This window comes from Cyprinodon tularosa, unplaced genomic scaffold, assembly GCF_016077235.1.
Source record: "Cyprinodon tularosa strain WSP-4 unplaced genomic scaffold, ASM1607723v1 ctg187, whole genome shotgun sequence".
NCBI lineage: Eukaryota > Metazoa > Chordata > Actinopteri > Cyprinodontiformes > Cyprinodontidae > Cyprinodon > Cyprinodon tularosa.
The window spans coordinates 2,225,641-2,248,821 of record NW_024038657.1 but is presented as its reverse complement, the minus strand read 5'-3'; the positions used below and the strand labels follow the sequence as shown (position 1 = coordinate 2,248,821).

The 23,181-nt window shown below is 36.1% G+C and overlaps 3 protein-coding genes across 12 annotated transcripts in view; 1 reads left to right on the top strand and 2 right to left on the bottom strand.

The window, feature by feature from the left end:
• The window catches only part of LOC119782030 (ankyrin repeat and SAM domain-containing protein 1A-like), an 86,759-nt gene extending 82,046 nt beyond the window's left edge, over nt 1-4,713 (bottom strand). For 7 of the 10 annotated variants that reach the window (XM_038282762.1, XM_038282765.1, XM_038282763.1 and 4 more), the window contains exons 1-2: nt 4,478-4,712; nt 4,169-4,378 (exon numbers count right to left, since the gene is read on the bottom strand). In XM_038282762.1, the coding sequence (XP_038138690.1) occupies nt 4,169-4,344 (176 nt within the window). In that variant the 5' untranslated portion in view covers nt 4,345-4,378; nt 4,478-4,712. Of the gene's footprint in view, nt 1-4,168; nt 4,379-4,477 lie in introns of all 10 variants that reach the window. The other 3 variants (XM_038282770.1, XM_038282771.1, XM_038282764.1) reach the window with 2 other exon arrangements.
• Nucleotides 4,714-12,824: 8,111 nt separating this feature from the next.
• On the top strand, nt 12,825-16,509 carry taf11 (TAF11 RNA polymerase II, TATA box binding protein (TBP)-associated factor). Its single transcript, XM_038282773.1, has 6 exons — nt 12,825-12,925; nt 13,147-13,341; nt 15,096-15,232; nt 15,356-15,443; nt 15,522-15,618; nt 15,719-16,509. The coding sequence occupies exons 2-6, from the start codon at nt 13,180-13,182 to the stop codon at nt 15,847-15,849; spliced, it is 615 nt and encodes a 204-aa protein (XP_038138701.1). The 5' UTR covers nt 12,825-12,925; nt 13,147-13,179; the 3' UTR covers nt 15,850-16,509.
• Nucleotides 16,510-23,181, bottom strand: part of uhrf1bp1 (UHRF1 binding protein 1) — a 27,236-nt gene continuing 20,564 nt past the window's right edge. Inside the window, exons 17-21 of the mRNA XM_038282761.1 lie at nt 22,808-22,958; nt 21,709-21,968; nt 20,177-20,285; nt 19,938-20,029; nt 16,510-19,416 (exon numbers count right to left, since the gene is read on the bottom strand). Coding sequence (XP_038138689.1) covers nt 19,300-19,416; nt 19,938-20,029; nt 20,177-20,285; nt 21,709-21,968; nt 22,808-22,958 — 729 coding nt within the window. The 3' untranslated portion in view covers nt 16,510-19,299. The remainder of the gene's footprint in view (nt 19,417-19,937; nt 20,030-20,176; nt 20,286-21,708; nt 21,969-22,807; nt 22,959-23,181) is intronic.

The window sequence follows — 23,181 nt, the reverse complement described above, 5'->3', positions numbered from 1 at the left end:
GACCCCAAACAGTTCCTGATAAATGAAACAAAACACAATGCAATTCACCTGTAGACGACGGCATCGACATTTTCATCATGTGGGCTGAATCAGATGTCAAGCACAGCAGCAATAATCCCACACTCTCCTCTGTGGTCAGGGCTCTTCATATGTCCAATAAGATCAGGTGCCCACAAGCAAAAGGTGTTTTTATTATTTTTTTTTTATTAACCAGTGGTTTATGCACTTCCTGCACAGTCTGGCCAATTATTTCCCAGAGTTCCCATTGCCAAACATTGATTGCTCAAGACAAAGCAGATGACACAATGGACTCTGCAGCCTGCTCTCAGATCAGAGAGTGAGAGACGGAGCCAGCCTTGACATTTGTGAAATGGATTTCCGATTAGAAGAGTTTAATGTAATTACCCTAAGTATGCTATGGAGTCTGCACTGAGTAACGCATTGATGCATCACGTGGAGGTTCGCTTCAACACTTCAGCCTTAGATAAAGGTTCCCTGCCCTACTTACGTTTAAGAGACAACCCTCACAGTACTACAACACCTGTAGTATTGGAAGGCTGTGGCCACGCTTCATTGTCTGTTACAATGGAAAAAAAAAGGTTTGCCTTCACATTTTATCAAATTACAACCAGAAGCTTGAGTGTATTTCATTAGCATTGCATGTAATTACAAAGACAAAGTAGTTCACAACTAAAATGGCAGTAGGATATCAAAACATTTAAGAAATAGACACACAGACATCTTTAATCTCTGCCCATGGAGGCCCACAAACAAAAATCATCAGTAAAAGACTAAAGCACAGCTGTTACCAACTGAAAAATGGCTGCCCACATGAAGAGGCATTAGGAAAGCAGCAAAGAGGTCAATGGTAGAGATCCAAAGCTCAGGTCAGGGGTGTATGACTGCAGCTTGGAGACCTCCTGTATAATAACACTTATTTTATGCAAACTCCCCAATGCAAAAAACTTATTACATCTCAGTTTCTTATCCTTTTTTCAGGTGATCAAACAATTGGTTTAAATCACTTCTCTACCATGTAGCTAGTTACAGATAAAAAAGGGTTTCAAGAGCAAAGTTTCTGATGTTTTTAGACATCTGAATTAATAAATCAGTTAAAGTATAAGTCCTTTCAAGTTAGGGTTTGTTCTTGTAGACTGGCCTTTAACAGCAACTCCTTCAGTCACAATACATGCTGGGTCACAGGATATTTCATTACCTGAAAAAGGTCAAGTTATGATGTGTAACGTTGGGTTTTATTTTGAAGGGTAGGAGCAAGGTGTCAGTGGCTTAATCTCTCCAGATGAGCTGCAGCTAACCGTCTCACTCAGATTGGAGAATCTGTCAGAACTACAATGACTATCGACTCTAATATATTGTAATGTTGCTCAATGAAAACCACAGCAGCCCTGGAAGCTGGGGCTCTGATCAGAAGAGATCAAAGCTAAACCTTTTAGGAGCTCATGGAAAATGCTGTTTGGCAGAAGGCTAAAACTAAACATCAGCCTGATGACATCATGCGGTAGGGACGTTATTCTGTAGCAGGATGAGGGAAGCTGCTCTGATGGGAAGATGGATGTCGCTAAATACAGGTGGAGGTACATCTTCCAGCAATGCAGACAAATCTACAAAACACTGATTCAGATTCAAACACAGTCATAAATTTAATTCATTTTATAAACAGCAATACTTAAAAATAAAATAAACTATTGTTTGTAGACACAGTCTAACCAATTTCCCCTTGCCCAAAAATGTCAATCTAGAAACCAGTAAAGATGCACTCTAAAGATTTTTGGTAGTTTCCAAAGAAAGTCCAAACATTATAGAACTAAATGGCTGCATGGGCGTATTTCTATAGAATCTGCAGGACAAAATGACACCTCACTTGTCTGTTTATCTCCCTGCCCTTAAAACCAACATATGTAAAAGTGAACACATATGGTTGCATTTTTATATAAAACCTCTCCCTGTCCAGATTCTCCATGGATGCTGCATTTGGACAACACTAAATGGCTAAAATAACAGCTAAAATAAATCTTTTACCTCAAACAGCAAATCTGGATGTTGAAACCCACATCAAACATGCGTGTTTCACTAAAGGCTGACCACAGCTGAAGGAGACATTTTCAGAGCTTACACCCACGCATAGGCTTTGCACTGCAACTGGCTGTTGATGAAAAGTTTCCAAATGGTTGAATAAATCTAATCTGATAACTAGATTTGTATTACACCCTCATTAAAGCCTATAAAAGTCCAGACAGTGTGTAAGCAATCAATTATGCATCAAGAGATGGAGATGTTTTGATGGTTTTTTTAGGTCAAATTTGCAAAACAATGTATAGAGCCTTACAAAATGATTTATTCTACCTTTTGCCATAATGGTGGGGGTGGGGTTACAGTGTTAGAACACCACAAAGCACAGGGAATGGAAGGAACATAAGACTTTTTTACCACATTTTTATAACTGAAACTGGTTTTCCTTCCAGGCAGGGGCGGAGAAAGATGGGGGGCCAGGGGTGTCCATCGCCACCCTTAGCCAATCAATGGCTATCCCTGTGGCCACCCCTACCATTTGTTCCCCTCTAATACAGACGGTGGCAGCAGTAATACTCTGAAGTGGAATATTCAAAACATTTGAATTTTTTGTGGTTAATTATACACATCAATATACTAACATCAAAGATGATGAATACAGAATTCATGCTCTTTTCAGAACTAGATTTTATGTTATAAGGGGTAAAGAGAAAATTATGTGTCTCTGCAAGTTATCTAGGAGTCTTCAGTGAAATCATAGATAAATAACTAATTTAATAAAAACTTATTAAACAATCAATTTATGTAGATATTAGTGCTTGTAAATATCAATTTTATGCAGAATAATTATTGATACAAGTAGGTAAGTAATGATGATGGAAAAGATTTACGCCCCAGAAGAATTTTATCCACTATACGTTTTTTTCTAGAAATTAAGGGTGTTTAAATTTATGCTTCTATTTGTTAGCAAAGGCTGTAGGAAAGTATGGTTTGTCTTTATTTAGAAAATATGGATGTTTTGCTCGTTAATTTTCCTATTGGAACAGTGTAGATTGACCCTGAGGTTCTGGTGCCGATCCGCTTTAGCCCCCCTCTCAGGGTCATGGGCAGTTCTAGACAGGGCCCAACAGAGGCCAGTGCCCCTGTAGACAATGTCCTGGCCCCTGTTATGGCCCCTGCACTGAAGTCATAATACTCAAAGAAATTCTAATGATGATATGCACCAAACAGACATGGTCACTGATAGGTTTACAAATTCTGTTTTGCTAATTATTTAAAAACAACAAGGTGATAGCTTCAGTGGTATTGAGAGAGGATCCCAGTTTTCATCTATGTGTTTTTCAAAACAAATGAAAAAAAAACTCTAATTTTTACAGCTGAATTTATCAGTTTTTCTTGAGTTCTAATTCAGCTTTCATAGAAAACGATAATTTTCACTAAAATTAAGTCAGAAATATGTAAAATTGCAAAATTATGAATGTATATTGACCTAATAAGGCATAGCATTTTAATTAAACCTATTTGAATAGAAATTTCACTTCATGCAGATATCTTAATATATTTGAATTCCTTTCCCTGTTTTTATTTCATGCTTTTTTTCCGTGCCCCCATGAAAACATGCCGGCCCCCTCCTGGCCCCCTGCCCTGGTACATTTGTTCTAGAACCGCCACTGCTCAGTGTATATTGGTTATTGTCTGGCCACCCTGACAAAGATTTCCTGGTTATGCCTCTGCTTCCAGGATGCCATGATTTCCCAAATCTTCCTCATGTATGATACTCAACTCTTTGCCTTTAGAGAGGTGCCATTTATAATGAACTTTAATCACACAAGTCAACCCTGTTTAAGAATGACGGAGGGATAAAACCATATATGGTTATTCTTCCACTTCATAACCATTCTCCACTTTTTGTTCATTAAAGCCAATTGGGTGGAAGTTTTGCAAAGGATTGTTTATGTATTGTTAGAACAGCAGACAAACAAAGAGTCCTGTCACTGATTTTTTTCCTGCACAGGTTGGGTTTGTTTTGACAAAAGGAAACATTCCTGTTGATATAAATCCTGAGAATTTGAAATGCAAACATTGGAAAGAGAAGGCGGTGTTTGACAGGAACAATGCCTCCTATCCCACAGCCTACCTGAGCAGACTGGACAGCGGATGGGAGGACGCTCCGTGGCTGCTGCTGCTGCTACTGCCGCCGCTTCCTGCGCTCCCAGAACCGCCTGCGGTCTGCCGTTTCCCGGATAAAAGCTTCTCCACCACGGCGAGGTTCCCGGTGCGCGCTGCGTCCACGAGCTCCTGCTCCTTCCCCATCGCTAATCCGTGGAAGAAAAAAAATCACAGGAGGCTGTGGGGAGAGAAGGGGGAGGAAATAGAGAAGGGGAGGGGGGTTGGTTGGTTGTAGGGAATGAAATTCCTCAGTGAGACTCTCTGTCTCTCTCCATACCTCAACTTATTTAATCGGAGCTTCAGATGGAGCGAGGGAACCAAAGCTTCCCCCCTCCCCCGGCCGTCCTGCTGGATCCTTCCGTCCCGATCCACGACTCAAGAGGGAAAAGTTTCGCTCAACAGCACAGCACCATTATCAAGCAAACTTCCTCTGACCAGTCTTCCGAGGGTAGTCCGTCACTTCCTTGAAACTGCCCTTTCTTTCTTCATCTCCAATGAAACCCTTCAGACGCACACAAATGCAGCTCGGGCCACCGCCGCCCCTCGCTGCTTTTCAAAGAGTAAGGATGGGTTAAAGCAAGATGGCGCCCCCGGTGACTCATACAATACGGTCAGTTAGTTTGGAACGCGCCCATCCTGATGAGTTGTAGATCTGCAGTTACAAGCGTCTCGTTGTGACAGCAACACATTTCCAAACCTAACAATGAGCGTTATCTGTTATAGTTATTTTAATGAGACCTTCAACAAGACTAATTAATTTACTAAAAAATAATAATAAAAAATTAAATTAAACAAAAGTTAAATGACTAACGACACGATAGCGATATCGGGAAGTAAGAAAAAACATTTGAATTGACTCGTATACAAATGAAGAGAAGATATTCAAATAACTTATTAAAAAGATAAAGCAGTCATAAACTATAGCCAATCAGAGGCAATACTTCTATGGAGGAGGTCCTCCATATACGTCCTCTTACTTTACTGAAAATGTATATTTTTTTTCTTATTTTATTTAAGAAAGAAAATTTACCAAGAAATTACTTAATTAGAAATAAAAAATTTCAACTTAATTACTGAGTTACAAATCATATCAGACAAATATATACAAAGCTCGACATGTTTTTTTAAGAATAAAATAAAAAAATGCAGAAAAACAGCAGAATTACAAGTTGGTAATTAACACATTATTTTGTTTGTTTTTTAACATTAAACTTATAGTTAAGCCAAAAAGAGATCTAAATTTCTAAGGCTGTGGTCTTCATGCAGACCTTGTATCCAGTTTAAGATCAGAAATCCTGAGGACTGAGTCTTAATATTTAGAGCCAAAGTAATTAGAACCAACATGCTAATGTGAAGGCCCTAGATATAATTTCAAATCTCACTCTGATTTTGTTTTTCTTAGCTTACATCTGACATACAGGAAATAGAGAGTAAATTAGGACATTTATTGTTACATTTAACAACCAATTAGACATTTAGATATTCTTCTTCTTCTTTTTTTTTTTAGAATGGGGAACAGAGCAATGGAGTTAGCTATACTTATCTAGAAAGGAAAAACAAAACTTATATTTTCCAGACATGTGTTTATTCTTTTTTATTTGGGTCTATTTATTTTTTCTTTCTAAAATTTCAAAATGAGAATCTTTGTTTTGTGAGATGTGCATTTTATTTTCATTGTTGTGGGGTAAACGGCTGGTGCATAGGTATCGATTCTGTAAAGAGAAAATTAAATCCACAGTTTAAGGAAAATTAACAGCGACAGTGACAAAATTATGAAAATACAGAGGAAAGCCTAGAAATATATGTATTCATTGAATATGTTTTGTTTTATAATTTATTCAACTTTACCAAAGAATGATATTTTGATTAATTTGACCACATTATTAAAATTATTAATAATACATAACTGCTATTTTAATGCTATTCCTTACAATATTTTTCTTGTTTTGTAGGTATGAGCTAAGGGAAAATAGTCATTTTTAGTATTTATTTATTATTTATGTTTAAGTTTTAGTGAATTAAAATATTCAGGGGACAATTTGTTGCACATATTTAACATCCTCATATGTTTATGTTTCCTGAATTGCTTCCTTTTTTTTATTCTACCCTATTTCAGAATGTAGTTACTCTCCAGTCCGCATGGTCGCGGTAATGCAGTAAATAGGTAGTTTGCTAAACAGCATAACTTTACCAAAAATAATGGAGCAAGAAAACAGTTAGCGTAGAGTTGCGACGAGAAGAAAGAAAGAGCATAGTGCAGCCTATGGTGGATGTATAGTTCAAAGGGAAGCTAGAGAAGCCCAGAAAATAAAGATAACAGAAAGAGTTTCTTACGCAGAAGCATTAAAAAGAATAAAGAAAGATAGTAAAAGAGGAATGAGGCTGGGAGAAGCAGATCAAAGTTACACTTCTCAGAACACAAATCAAGGAATGAATGGTCAGAGACAAATACTAATGCCAACAACAAATACAAATAATACATGTTTGCATAAATGTAAAATAGAGGAAAATACAATGATGGTGAAAAAAGAAAACTTTGTAGCATTTATATGTCATGTTATTAATGTTACAGTCCAAATGAAGAAGAAAAGTGATAAAATAAAATAAATAGTAACAGCAGCAGGGAGATTCCTAGATATGAAAGAAATTCAAGCAGATCAAATACATACCATTTTGAGTGCCACTGAAATAACAGAAAATGGTCAGGATTAGGATACAAGCTTTATTGATGGTCATTCATATTCTACAATGGAATGCCAGAAGTATAATAGCTAATGGACAAGAATTTAAAAAGTATATTTATGAATTAGAAGTAATACCAGATGTAATATGTATACAAGAAACATGGTTAAACTCAAACTTGGATTTTAAAATTCCTGGATATAATATAGAAAGACAGGATAGAAGTAATGGTAGTGGCGGAGGATGTGCCACCTTAATTAAGGAAGGAATTGCTTACAAGAAAAACTCATTAAATAAAAAAATAGAATGTGTAAATATAGAAATATTTAATTTAAGGAAACATGGAAATATTAAAATCATTAATTATTATAATCCGTGTAAAAATCTAGATAATGAAATATTTAAGGAAATAGGGAAAATACATAGAAGAGAAGTTTGGTGTGGAGATTTTAATGCTCACAACAGTCTATGGGGTAGCAAGAAAACGGATCATAATGGTGAAATAGTGGAAGAATTAATGGATGAAAGGTCATTAGTTTGTCTTAATAATGGAAAAGGTACAAGAATAAATATACATAAAAATTCAATCTCATGTCTAGATATTACATTAGTATCTGACTGTCTTGTTAGTGCATGTGAATGGGATGTAAATGGGGAATCTACACTAGGGAGTGATCACTTTCCAGTGAGTACAATAATTAATGATAATATAAATAGACAAGAAGAGTTTACATTAATAAGATGGTGCTTTGATAAAGCTGATTGGTTTAAATTTAAAACAAAATGTGAAGAAACAAGACATATAGTAACATTAAAAGGTAATATTGAAGAGTGTACAAATCAAATAGTAGAACATATTCTAAATGCTGCAAATTACAGCATACCAAAAATAAAAGTGAAAGGTCAGAAGAAAGTAGTTCCTTGGTGGAATAATGAATGCAGTAAAACTATTAAAGATCGTAATAAAGCTTTTAAAATACTACAGAAAAATCTAACAATCGAAAACCTTATTGATTATAAAAGGAAAAGAGCAAAAGCTCGGAAAACTATAAAGGATGCAAAAAAGAAAACGTGGAGAGACTATTGTTCATCAATAGGTTCAGAAGTTAATTTACAGAATGTGTGGTCAATGTTTAGAAAAATGACGGGGAAAAAGAACAATGTCAATATTCCATCCTTAGTCAGAGGACAGGAGGTATTGGTTTTAAATAAAGATAAGGCAGAGTTATTAGGAGAGACATTTGCGGCAGTTCATAGTGGTGATCACTTGACAAATACCCACAGAAGGCAGATGATTCAAAAACTTGGAAATCATAAAAACTCACTAGAAAAATGTCAAAAATATATGTCAACATTGGATATGAATATAACCATGAAAGAAATAAAAACAGTATTGAAAGGGACAGGATATTCAGCTCCAGGGGAAGACCAGTTATGTTACGCTATGTTTCGACAGATTCCGGAAGTAACACTGAAATTAATATTAGAATTATTTAATAAAATATGGAAAGAAGGAACAATACCAAATAGTTGGAAAAGGGCAATAATTTTACCATTTAATAAGCCAGGTAAAGATCCTTCCTATCCAAATAATTACAGACCAATTGCTCTTACTTCCCATTTAAGTAAATGGATGGAGAAAATAATGGTTAATAGATTAGGATACTATCTTGAGAAGAATAATCTAATAAATGGATATCAATGTGGATTCAGAACTGGAAGATCAACAATAGATGCTCTAACTAGAGTCAGTAATGACATAGAGAAAGCTTTAAAAATGAAGGAAATAATGATTATAGTATTTTTTGACATAGAAAAAGCATATGACTCACTATGGAAAGAAGGATTACTTATAAAAATGAAACAGATGGGAATAGGTGGGAGAATGTATAATTGGATAGCAAATTTTCTACTAAATAGAAAAATAAGAGTAAAAATTGGGAATGACTATTCAAATGAATATAATGTTGAAAATGGAATACCACAAGGTAGTGTAATTAGTCCAATTTTATTTAATATTATGATCAATGATATTTTCTATGAAACTGATAAATGTATAAAATCTGCACTATATGCAGATGATGGGGCCATATGGATGAAAGGGAAAAATATTAAACATGTTGTAGAAAATATTAAAAAAGCAATTAGTAAAGTTGAAAAATGGTCTTATGAATGGGGTTTCAAATTATCAGCAACCAAATCTTGCTATATGGTTGTCACAAAGAAGAGAAATATTAATATAGAAACAATAACATTATATGGACAGACTTTAGAAAGAGTAACAGAATATAAATATCTAGGTTTATGGTTGGACAGTTCTTACTCATGGAAAACACATATAGATAACTTAGAAACCAAATGTAAAAAAGTTATTAATATATTAAAGGCTGTGGCTGGAAACAATTGGGGGGCAGATAGACAGTCATTATTAAGCATATACAGGGCTCTAATGAGAGCAATAATAGATTATGGCAGCATTATATATGGAGCAGCAGCTAAAACATCATTACAAAAAATAGAAAGATTACAGTGTAGGGCTTTACGAATATGTACAGGAGCAATAAAAACAACACCTATTAATGCTCTATTAATTGAAAGTGGGGAAACTCCACTTGAAATTAGGAGAATTAAATTAGCTTTAGCATATTGGATGAAAATTAAAAGTAATATAGATAATCATGTGAATTCAACTATTCTGCAAAATTGTTGGGAATATGTGAAGTTCCAAAGTAATGGATTTGGATGGATGGTTAGGAAATGGATTAAAAAGTATAGACTAGAAGACAAGGAAATAGCTCAATTTAACCCAATTAGCGTTATTCCTCCATGGCTAATACCTGAGGTTAATGTAGATTTGCAAATCAATACAATGAAAAATGATTGGAATATAAATGAAATAGGGATAAAAACTGATATTTATTTAAGAACTACATATAATAATTACCTTAAAATTTATACAGATGGTTCTAAAAATCTAAAAGGTTATGTGGGTATAGGAATATATATCCCAGAGTTTAAAAAATGTATTCACAAAAGAATATCAGATCAATTGTTGGTATTTACAGCAGAAATGGTGGCAGTTATATTAGGCTTGCAATGGGTGGAGGAGATTCGACCAATCAGGGTGGTGGTGTGCACAGACTCTAAAGCAGTAGTGGAAAGTATTAAGGGAGAAGGAAATAATAGAAAAGATTTGGTATTAGAAATTCATCATATTTTATTTAGACTATATAGGGGTGGCATTGATGTTTGGTTTTGTTGGGTGCCGGCACATGAAGGAGTAAAAGGCAATGAAAAGGCAGATAAATTAGCTAAAAGGGCTTTAGAGGGGGAAATAACGATTTCAATTCCTTTTGGAAAAGGGGAAGGGAAATCACTTATTAAAAGTAAAGAAATGGAGGAATGGCAAAAAATATGGAACGAAGATAGGAAAGGAAGAAGATTATATGAAGTGCAAAAGTCAGTTCGAATTCGAAACATTAATGAAAGAAACAGAAGAGAAGAAATAATAGTTAGTAGATTAAGAATAGGTCATACCTACTTAAATGACATGCTTTACTTAATAGGGAGGAAAAATAGTGAGAAATGTGAGAAATGTGGTGAAAAAGAAAATGTAGAACACATACTGATGAACTGTAAGTTATATGAACACGAAAGGGAAAAATTAAAGAGAATAGTTAGAAGTATAGGGCATGAATGGAATCTTAAAGGAATATTAGGAAATGAAGGAAACATAACAGATATTCATAAACTAAGGAAAGCATTGTTTATGTATCTTAAGAATACAAAATTAAAAAATAGAATCTAATAGATGTGAAGTAACGCTGCTACACACTCATGTACAGTAGGTGGCGGTATGCACCTTAAAGTTGCTTGTGATCCGCCATAATAGAAGAAGAAGAAGAAGAAGAAGAAGAAGAAGAAGAAGAAGAAGAAGAAGAAGAAGAAGAAGAAGAAGAAGAAGAAGAAGAAGAAGAAGAAGAAGAAGAAGAAGAAGAAGAAGAAGAAGAAGAAGAAGAAGAAGAAGAAGAAGAAGAAGAAGAAGAAGAAGAAGAAGAAGAAGAAGAAGAAGAAGAAGAAGAAGAAGAAGAAGAAGAAGAAGAAGAAGAAGAAGAAGAAGAAGAAGAAGAAGAAGAAGAAGAAGAAGAAGAAGAAGAAGAAGAAGAAGAAGAAGAAGAAGAAGAAGAAGAAGAAGAAGAAGAAGAAGAAGAAGAAGAAGAAGAAGAAGAAGAAGAAGAAGAAGAAGAAGAAGAAGAAGAAGAAGAAGAAGAAGAAGAAGAAGAAGAAGAAGAAGAAGAAGAAGAAGAAGAAGAAGAAGAAGAAGAAGAAGAAGAAGAAGAAGAAGAAGAAGAAGAAGAAGAAGAAGAAGAAGAAGAAGAAGAAGAAGAAGAAGAAGAAGAAGAAGAAGAAGAAGAAGAAGAAGAAGAAGAAGAAGAAGAAGAAGAAGAAGAAGAAAGGATCCTGGTCGAGACGTTGGTCGTTTGGTGCATGGCGCGTGTTTTGAAGCTGCTCTGCTTGTGGAGAAATGTCCTGGGCCGTGAGTAGTGAGGAAACAGGAAGCGATTCTTGTGGGATGGAAGAGGGAAATAGTGACAATGAAGGTTGGAAGATAGCAGCATCAAAAAATTAGAAAAAGCGGAAAAAACAGAGATCCGTTAAAGGGGAATCTAGTTCAGAACAATCCAGTGATGATCAATCCATACATTCCACAGAAAAAAAACTTAATTCAAAGTCATATTCAAAGTCGTTAATCAGGCAGACTCTTTTACAAACTGGAATCCGGTTCACTTAACAAAAACCATCAATAAACTTGTTGGAGAAGTCCGAGGTGCCAGAATTCTGTACAGTGGAGACCTGCTAATTAACTGCAGAGACAGCGCCCAGCAAGGCAAAGCAATACGAATTAACAAAATTGACGGGATAAGAGTTCAGTGCAGCCTAATGGAGAACAAAAAGATCAGCAGGGGAGTCATTGGAGGAGTTCCTCTGAAAATTTCTGAAAAAGAGATTCTGGAAAACATAAGCGGTGCAAAAGTAAAAGAAGTAAAACGGTTAAAAACAACAAGAAACGGAGAAAGATCTGACAGTTTATCGGTGTTAATTAAATTCGAAGAAGAGCAATTACCAAGCAAAGTATTCATCGGTTACATAAGCTATAATGTCAAAATCTACAATCCTCCACCATTGAGATGTTTCAAATGTCAAAAATTCGGACACATTGCAGCAGTTTGTAAAGGGAAACAGAGGTGTGGAAGGTGTGCAGGAGAACATGAATATGGTAAATGTGGAAAAGAAGCTAAAATAAAATGCTGTAATTGTGGTGCAGAACATACTGCTGCTTATCGCGGCTGTGAAGCAAGCAAAAGGTCTGAAGAAATAAAAAAAATGAAATTTGAGCTTGGAATAACTTATGCTGAAGCTGCAAAAAGGATCCCATCTCAGTCAGAAAAACCCAAACCTACAGTTCAACACACGGCAAATTTCAAACCTCTAGAGAAATCTCCAAAAATTGATGAAGACTCACTAATTGTTAAAAAGACAAATTTTGTTCTTTTCATGGTGGAAGTGATTAATTGTACTGCTCAGACGACAAAAAAAAAACAGAAAAAATCAAAATAATAGTGAAGGCTGCAGAAAAATATCTGGATGTTAAAGATATGAACTGGGAGATGGTTGGAAGCATGATGGAAAGACCAATGGGACCATCAGAAACTGGCAGAGTTACGATGACCTAGAGTAAATTTAAATTATACGGGCAAATGTAATTTAGTATAATTTAGTATTATGTGGGTTTAAGTTACACAGGTATTTTTTTTTTTTTATTGGGGGGGGGGGGGGGGGGGGGTGAATCGTTTCCTGTTTCCTTGCTTTACTCCATATCAGTTGGTGGCGGTAATGCACATTTCACAAGTTTGCCAACCGCCATAAAATCTCATAAGAAGAAGAAGAACAGTTAGCGTATGGTAAATGACAATTTGTAACCTATTGTTTTTACTGTTTTTCACACTTATTGACGACGTAAACTATCGATTGTATCGATTAGGTGTGTTTTTGCATCAAAGCGGATTGATATTTTTGTATATCCAGTGTTAGCATCAGCCACAGAACAGCAGCATTCGGCAGCTAACAGTTAGCTCATTGCTTAGTTCATAGCAGAACGTTAAAGTTCGTTCTGAATTAAAAGCTTCAAGTAACACGACCAATTCTTCAGCGCTTTGCTGCCTTTCTATCTCACGTGATTTAAAAGAACATGTTTGTGTTCAGTAACTGAACTCTGGAAGAAAGATCTAAGGGGTAATGGCGGACCCTGCACGGATAAAGACGGAGAATTCACTTGAAAAAGAGGATTTTACTAACGAGGATGATCCGAAGACGGAGCAAACAGAAAATGTTCCGGAGTCTTCAGCAGATGACAGGAAAGAGCCGTCCACGCAGGATCATCCAAAAGATTTAAACGCTGTAAGTTAAAGAGTTTCTCAAACAAAGGCCATCAGAATAGTAAGGAAAAATACTTCATATATTGATGTACATTTAAATGAGATATCTGGAATTAGAGAAAGGAGACATACAGTTAATAATGTAATCTCAGGATCCAGTGTTAATCACCACAAAGAACAAAAGTAAGGTTGAAGTTTGACAGCTCTAGTGATGAGAGGGAGTTTTTCACAGCCACTTTTGATCTGAGAATAATATAAAGTATTAAAAAAGACTGATCATATTTATAGAGTTCAGTAGGTTATTAAAAAAGAAACTTTAAGTCTTATTCTGAGGAAGCAAATCATGAAAAACAGTGTCTAAGAAAACACTCCACCTAGACAAAGAAAACATAATGTTTTGCCTTTCTTTAGTAAAATTCAACTTGATTGATGCATTCAACCCAAAAATTAAGATACAAATGTTTAAAATTTCTATCGTTTAGGTATAAATCAAATTTATACCAGATGCAGTAAACCAAAGGGCTGTAAAGGAACAAAATCCCATTTGCTGATGAAGATTCTCAGTCATTCAGGTCATAGTCATTCCGTAAAAGTTTAAAAAACAATCCACTGACTTGGTTTCCAAGATTTGAAGACGTTTTCGCTTCCCCTCCAGGAAGCTTTCTCAATTCAAATGTCTGCATTGAGAATTGAGAAAGCTGGATTGTTTTTTAAACTTTTACGGAAAATCCCATTTGACAAAAAAAGCAAAGGAAATGCTTCATGTGGACTTAAATTTGGTGTATTAATGATCTAACAAACCAGACAGATTAGGAATAAAACCAAGACATTAGAACTCAGAAATATATATATTTTTTTGTAAAGATAAGTTGTTTTTTTATTTTATTTTTTTTATTGCATGATTGATATTGAAAGCCTGGCCCCCAAATATATTTTTGCCACTTAAATAACTAACATTTAAAAGAAGTATTTATAAATATCTTTATAGACATATCAGCAGCCTTTAAAGAAAGGATAGTTTGGGTTTTTTTAGAGCTGCTGTCTGTTACTTCAGTTAATTCAGTATAAATTTTGATAAATTCAAAAGATTTTGATGAAATCATGCATTTTCTTCAAGATCTTGCCCTGACAAAGCAGGTTTTAATTTAATAATGATGTGAAAGGGGTTATTTTTTCCCAAACACATCCAACTTGTTTGTATAATTAAAAAAACGACTCCATGATGTCCTCCAAACTGATGGTGGTTGTTTTAGGTTTCAGATAATCTACTGTAGATCTCAGTGCTGCATTTGAGACAGTCCATTATATTCTTTTAGAAAGGCAAAATCAAATATCAGCTGTTAATGGTAAATAATCCTTATGCTCCAGGATTAACTGTGGAGTACCACAGGGATCAGTGGTAGGGCCAATTCTCTTTACTATATATTTGCTCCCAATTGGTAGATTTAACAGACACTATGATATTAACTTCCACTGTTATTCTGATGACACGCTGCTGTATTTGTCCAAAAATCCTGCTAACCCATTACATACTGTAGATTGATAGTTATTGTGTAGTAGTTGCAGTTAGAACTTTGCAAAATCTACTTTTTCTAATCCTTGCAACATGGACCTTCTGTAAGTATGTAATAGCTTAGACTGGAATAGGGCAGCTAAGCAGGGTACAGAGACAGAAGTGTCATAAAAAGATTCAAAAACTGATGAATTGTCTGGTTTTACTAAAGGAATCCCACGGTTGGTGTCTTCATCATACATGATTTTTCTTGGACTCTAAAGGAAAGTGAAGCCACAGCAGCGGATGATGAGGAAGAGGGAACCTCTGGTCAGCCTTCCTCTAAACGTCTGAAGGTGGAGCCAGAAAAGAAGAAAGAGAAGCGCCACAAGGTCGATGAGGATGAAATACAGAAGATGCAGTACGGCTGACATTTTACCTGGTTATATATATAAAAAAAAAATAAATGAGCCGATATTTTTACACACATCAGATAATTGTTTTTGATAATTTGTACCTTTTTTCCATCATCTGCATCTTTTAGGGTTTTGGTGTCATCTTTTTCTGAAGAGCAGCTCAATCGCTATGAGATGTACAGACGCTCTGCCTTCCCAAAGGCTGCTATTAAGAGGGTGAGCTGGTTAGAAACAGATTTATTTCCAAATGTCAAACCTGTTTCTTATGACTGCTTTGTTATCTGCTTATTTCAGCTGATCCAGTCCATAACTGGTTCATCTGTTTCCCAAAATGTGGTCATTGCCATGTCTGGTATCTCCAAGGTTTTTGTTGGTGAGATTGTTGAAGAAGGTTAGTGGATGTTTCTCTTTTTAACAAAAGAAATAATCCGATCTAATACACACGACAGGTCAATCCGTATATTTTATTTGCCAATGTTTTTATTTTACAGCTTTGGATGTTTGTGAGAAGTGGGGAGATACCCCCCCACTTCAGCCTAAACACCTGAGAGAAGCAGTTAGGAGGCTGAAGAGTCGAGATCAGATTCCCAACACAAAGTGCAAGCACATCCTGTTCCACTGAGCTGATCATGCCACAGAATGAGCAAGGACATTTGCTATGTTAAAAACTGTCTTATTGTGCGGGGAAAAAAACTGCTAAGAAAGCTGTTTCCACAATGCAGTGGCTGTTCACAATCACTGACAGAGTAAGGACAGACTAGACACACTGGGAAAGCTTAAGGTGTTAGTTTTATTTATTTTTTTTATCATTTAAGTTTTGTACTGTAAATTGGTTTTAATTTCTTTAATAAATGTTTGGCTGTTAGATTAGACCCTGATATATAGGTTTGAAACTTGTTCATTTTGTTACAAGCTAAAAGGTATATTAAGTTCCATTTAATTAGATATCAAGTATAAATAAAATATGTGAGGACATTTTTAGGTTTCCACAGATTTTTGTTTTTCTGTCGGATTGGATCCAACGCTGGACTTTGAGTTTTCCACTATAATGCCTGAACATGCTGGATCTCAACTCCAGTCCTTTGTGGCCTTGGTTCAAGCCACCCCATAGCATGATACTGTCACCACCTTTCATCCTGTGTTCAGAATGGAATGTTAGTAGAATTTTTCTTTTATATATGACCATAGACTAAAGTTTGTCATGGGCAGATTTGTTGAGCGTTGGACTACCTAATTTTTTTTCATATGGTTGAATGAAATACAATAAAAGACCCAACAAAAATGTGTTTAGCAATTTATTAAGTCTTAAATTCTTGTCAACATTCTCTCTTTGGTTCACAGAACCAGTTATATATTAGTCTCAATAGAGTGAATACCATACAAAAACCATTAGCACCACTAAAAACATATCCACAATGACTCGTATGCATTCATTTTGGAAGTGATTCACATCAAGACAAGTGCAAAATTCAGTGGGTTAACCGCACAAGTAATTCACAAAGCATAAACGTCACAAAACTCACTTTAACACATGCGTCTCAGGTCTACAGTACATCTTGTAATCAGTCTCCCTCTGTTTGCATCTCTTGCATGGAAATTTAAATCAAAACTCTTTCATTAAATTAAAACAGATGCTACTAACCATCAAGGTCGGAGCAGAAGTGGGAACTTCAGAGCTACATGTTGCATCCAGCATGGAACGTCTCTGTCCATTAAGGCCATGCAGAAACTAAAACACTAAAAGCTAGTAAAAGATCACATGTATTGAGGTAAATAAGTAGTACATATGCTTTAGTACAACAACTTTTGAAGTAGTTTTGAGTGTTCATGCAGAGTGTAGAATACAAGATTATGACACATAGGTAGTTATTTCAGACATGTTACACCTTAGAAAATACTCAGCATGTTCTTTTTGATGGGTTTAATGAGAAACTAGTCTCTCTCTATTGCTCTGATTCACAACAGTGTTCTTTAAGCATTAATATCCATCTGCTACTCAGATGCATCCCAAGCTAGAATAACACTGATTCATCTGTGTTCATCTATTTCAGTTACGGTACTTATCTTAAGCATATTTGATGCGTTCCTTAAATTTTGAAACTCCTGAACCACAGATGGCTTCAGAAACTCCTTACCTGAGCTACAGAGATAAAATACCAGATCAAATTTCTCTTTAATTTCATTTGTAAATTAACTTCCTTGAGTTGAAAGAGTGGTGTGGGTATGTTTCCACAGGTGGTTCTGACTTTGCTCAATTTGCATTTAATCAAACACTAAGTCAGTCCAGCTCTGTACCAGGAAGTTTTGGAGCACTCTGTTCTTCTCTCTGATGACCAGAATCTCCACCTGGATATACACCCTACTCCACACAAACCAAGGCTGATTGTTTTGCTCCTCATCTCACTGATGCAAACACTGCAAAAGGAGTCCTGACCCAGCACTGACTCCTGATACTGTACAGAGCCTGGAAATAACTTACTTTGCATTTATTGTTTTTAAAAATGATTTTATAGCTTAAAAAATGCAGATATGATAATTTTATTCTGTTGTAATATTCCAACTTCCTTAAAAACTACTGTTTTGCGGATTTCATTAGCTGCAAGCTGAAATGAACATAAATAAATAATTAAAGCTAACTCACCCCATTCAATAGATCAATATAACAGAAGCTTTTAAAAAGTGATGCTGAAATACAAACTATTTTCAATGATATTCTAATGTAATGAGATGCAACTGTAGCTTCCAATGTAATTTAGCTGAAATATTTTAAATGACATGGCTCTGCCACCAGAGGTCTCCCATGTACAGATATGCTGCTGCTACAAACTGAGTAAAAAAAGAAAAGATTTTTACCGAAACAAAAGCCCTGATTAAACCAAAACTGAATAAACTGATAGTTGTTTTTTTATCTAACACAAACAAAACAACGGTGTTACATAAACATAGAGCAGTCACTTGGAATTTCATGCTTGTATGAGGTTTTCCACAGAGAACTAGATTGGCAACAAATCTGAGCTGAAAAGAAAAACGATTGTAGTTAATTGGAAAATCTTCACGTCATCAGTACGGCTTTTGATAATCAACAATCAATTTTGTTTTGAAAGAAAACAAAACTAAAGAATAAAAAATAAATAAATTCAAGTAAAATTATACAAAAACCCATCCAGGTTCCATACATATATATATTATTTTTAGACCAAATGATTTAACTCTGCGTACAATGTTCTCTAAAACGAGTAAGAGAGACGGTAAGGCGTGCCATCCTAACTGGCCGTTCACCAACAGAGGACATCGTTTCACAGTAAAAAAGAAACTCTTCAAATACAAAAAAATAAAATAACACTGAAAATAAACCGACCTGGTGACGAACCTATAAAAAAGGGGACATTTTAGATGATTTAAACCTCCCATTAAGAAGTGGAAGTTTGGTTTCTAAATAAAAAAAGTGCATTTTTTTCCTCTACCTTTGACAAAACTTTAAACCAAAACGTCAAAAAAAGCGACATGTCTGTCTAATTTTACACCAAACCAAAGTTAATTACACTGATAAGTCCAGCAGTAAAACCATTGATAAAAAAAAGCTACATTTCCTATTGAATTAGTGGTGCTCACTAAGCATGCAGTGTGACAGATCTGGCAGTGACTGTGCAACATATCCATAACACACAATAACTAAGTGGAAAGATTTAAAGCTTGATTTTGTCGCATGCTTTGTTTTACATTGAACCCACACAATGACTTCACCAGTCCATCCTGATTTGTTTTAGAAAAAAACCAGAATAAACTAGTTAAGCACAACAGTAATAAGTATCCTAATGCTTAGAAAAAGAACATTATTTTACCTAAAAGTTAACTTGATAAACCCCGGTTTTCTAGTGACGGCTAAAAGGGGGGTTCGTAATGGCTTGGACTGTTTGAGTCAGTTATAGGTTATATGAGGACACGGGTTTGGATTAACCTCTTGTTTTCTTGAATCCATCTTTAGAAATGATCTAAACGAGCTTCCAAATCTGATACATCCCATCAGCATTCCTCCACAGCAGCTGGGATCAGGGGGCAGAGTCTAAGAGGATCAGAGTGTAAATGTGGGGTCGTACTTCCTTACTTCCAGGAGGAGGCGCTCTCTCTCACTGAGGGCCTGTGTGAGGGCTGCCTGGGTGTCACAGAGCTGGCTCTCCAGTGTCCCTCCCTACAAAGACATCATTGTTGGATTAGTAACAGCTTATGCTCCGACTTCATGCTTAAAAGTATGCAGATTCAAATTTTACTCCTTAATAACCAGAAATCATTACTAAACAATAAGATCCCATATAAGCAAATTAACTGTTTCAAATGTAGTCAAAATCAGCTTTTATATAGTAGCCTCAACATAAAGTAGTTCATAAATGTCAAAGTGGAAAGAAAGTTAACCGATTTTAATAATGAAAAGTATGGAATACATTTGTATTATTTCCCTTTAATGCCTCATTTTGCTTGCATTTGTTTTAGAAAAAAGCACAAACTGAGTCAGATTTGATGAACGCTGAATTTAAAGTAGATTTAAATTTGGAGTTTGGGCAATTCTAAGACACAATAATTACATTCATTTAGGCTGCGCCCCTGCAGCCATGTCTGCATTGTGGTGTCAACTGCCCCGCTTTTTAATGCTTTACAGACTAACAGGATTCTGCTGTACTTTACTCCATCTTCTTTTTCTTTTTTCCTCCTTACCTCACTTTGCTGTTGGACAAAGTCGGTGCCATTAAACCTGTCAATGCCAGCAGCAGGAACATCTGCTGAAGAATTAGTGTCTGCACTTTCAGCTGAAATAAGAAAGAATATGTATGAGGCTTTTCTATTCATCTTTCTGAAAAGGTGTGACTTTAGATTACATCATTGGTTCTTTCCAAGTTCCTCTTTTTTTTGAAAAATCTTAATCACACATTCTGCTGGGTTTTTTTTATCTTCACCTTTGATTCTCATGATGCCATCATCACTTCGCTGGAGCAGCATCTGCTCTATAATGAATTTGGCAGGGACAGGTTGTGGAGCAGTGGGGTAGATTCTGGGTCCATCGTCCTAATAGAAAACAAACAAAAAAACATCAACTGACATTGTAAGTTGGATGCAGAACGTCCTTTATATTCCATTAACAGGCTGGGAGTATTCAGAAAATAAAACAGTTAAATACACAAACTTGTTCAGTTATCAACATGTGGGCAAAATATTCGGTGCGTCTTGTTTAGTGAAAGAAAAAACCTACAATGGTTAGAGAAATACATTGAATCTAAAACTAATGAAAAATTTAAATAATCTACGAAAGTGAAAAATGAATTTGACAAAAATGATACAAGAAAAGACAAATAATGTGACCAAAGGGACATGTTAAAACAAGGTGCGTCCACTAATTAGCATCATGAGTGTCAACATGGACCAAAGAAAGTGAAGGAAAGAGTTGTTAGGAGATTAGAAATACAATTATAGATTAGCATGTTAAAGGTAAAGGCTATGAGACCACTTTGATGTTCCTGTAACTACAGATGAACATATTCAGAAATTTTAGCTCCATCGGACTTTAGCCAACCTCTCTGGACGTAGCAGTAAGGGGAAAACTAACAATCAAAGAGACAGATATAAGTTCTAACTAAAGACCCCCGGAAAAAACTTCCATAGAGATTAAAGGTGAACTTAAAGCTCATGGAAAATCAGTGTGAGATCGAACCATCCATAATTGTTTGCGGCAAAATGGAATTAATGGGAGACGAATGAGGAGGACACTGTTTAAAACAAATCATAAAAAGCCAGACTGAAGTTTACCAAACTATACGATGGTAAGCCACAAAGCTTCTGGGAGAATGTCCTACGGACACATGAGACAGAAATTGAACTTTTTACCAAAGTTAATCAGCTCTATGCTCACAGAGGGGAAAATCAAGAAAAGGACAATGTCCCTACTGTTAAACATGAGGAGTCTCTGTTATGTTCAGTCTGCTTTGCTTCATCTGGCAGAGGGTGTCTTAAATCTCTGCAGGGTTCAGGGAAATCTAAAGACTATCAAGGAATTCTATAGAGAAATGTGATGCTCAGTGTCAGAAGGTTGGAGTCAGTAGAAGGTCATGGATCTTTAACAGGATAATGACCTAAAACACAGGAATGGCTATGAGGAAAATATGGGACTATTCTGAAGTGACCTTCTATGAGCCCTGACCTAAATCCTATTGAGCATCTTTGGAAAGAGACGAAACAGGATGTTTGGAAAAGACACCCATCAAACATGAGACGACTGGAGCAGTTTGCTTATGAGGCATGGAACTTATCATTTAAAATCATTCTGTTAAAATATGGTTAATTAAAGCAATGTTTAACTTTCATTTGTTTATTTTATTTTTTATTATCACTTTTATTAGATTCAAGCTAAACAAGGGCTACCAACAATTAATTCCACATGTATATGAATACTTTGGATTTGATAAACACTTCATGATTAAATTAGCTGACCCACCTTTAAAGTTACAGTGACGTTGGACAAGTGTAACCTTACAGGCTGACCATCCACACTGAACTCATCTTCAAGAAAAGGGCCGATGTTGGTTACAGTTGAGGCCAACAACTCTGCCTGGCAGTCCTGAAGTCTCACATCCAGAAACCCCAGAGACTCATCCAGAGTGGAGCGCTGAGCGGCAGACGGACCCATTTCTGCACGCAAAGAGAGAGCTGGAGAGTTCCTGGAACCCTGCATGCCTTCCCTCTGAGCCAGGTCAACTGCAGAAACAAAGGTGCAGATGCAGATTTAAACGGAGGCCACATTCGGTTTACCCTTCAGATCCAACCATTTAAATAAACTGAAGTCTGTTTATACAAGAGAACGTTAGCTTTGGCTTATTCAAGGCTAGCTGCATCACCTGCACTAAACGGCTGCATAAAACTGAAGAAAACAGTCATCTTCTATGAGATGCACTAAATATGTTGTCAAGCCAAAAATAATGTGCCACCTGATTAGCTAAAAAAGTTATGTAGTATCACACAGCATTGTTTAACACCCAAATATGGGCCGATGTTACATCTGTTATATATTTTAAGCCTGTCGTGACGCAGCTATCAAAGCTGGGTTTACACTTGGAGCATAGCAGAGGGCACGAGCTTGCGCGTGTCAACAGTGATGCATTTCAACTGTTTCTGTGTACAGGCCACCCATGCTGTCGGCAGCCTGATCACGCTACCTTGGGAGTGACTGTGCCAGAGGTAAGAATAACAGAAAAGCAAAACAACAAACATAAAAAGAAACATAAAAGTTAGGTGGGGCGAATCTTTTTTATTTTTTATGTTTTTCTCATTTCCTACATTTCCAACAGGTATGTTGAGAACAGTCACGTTTTTTTCCCCCCAGAAAATAATGCACCAATGCCAGCATATGAACCTGCAGCTCTTATCCAGGTGTCCGTGCGGTCTACAGAGACCTGTAAGACCCCCCCAAGGCGGAACTATAACTAAGCTTTTAGACAATTTCACAAAGAGTATAAACAAACAAGGAAGTACCAGCAGGTTGATCTTTAACAAGGATTTTTTAACAAGGACTGGAAGATCATGATGATTCAGGTTACCTTGCAGGAGACCAGCCAGAATGTCTGACTGTCTGATGTTTCCCATCTGGACAGGGGTCAGATTCTGCGCCTGGACAGCGATAATTTGGTCTTCTCCTTGTACCTCCACGGTACAAGCTGTCCCACTCAGGATAAGAAGCAACACTGAGGACTGTAATTCAGCTCATTAGAAGTCACATGGATGCTCCAAAACATGTACATTGCTAATGACTCTTGTTATTTTTATTAACTTTGAAGTACAGTGCTTGTGACACCTTACACACACAGCGCGTCATGATTTGCTCTTCAGAGCTGAAATTTCAGGGCTGAAATTGCATACTCTGGCTCAAATACACTACATTGCCAAAATGATTTCCAGGAAAGAGATTATGATA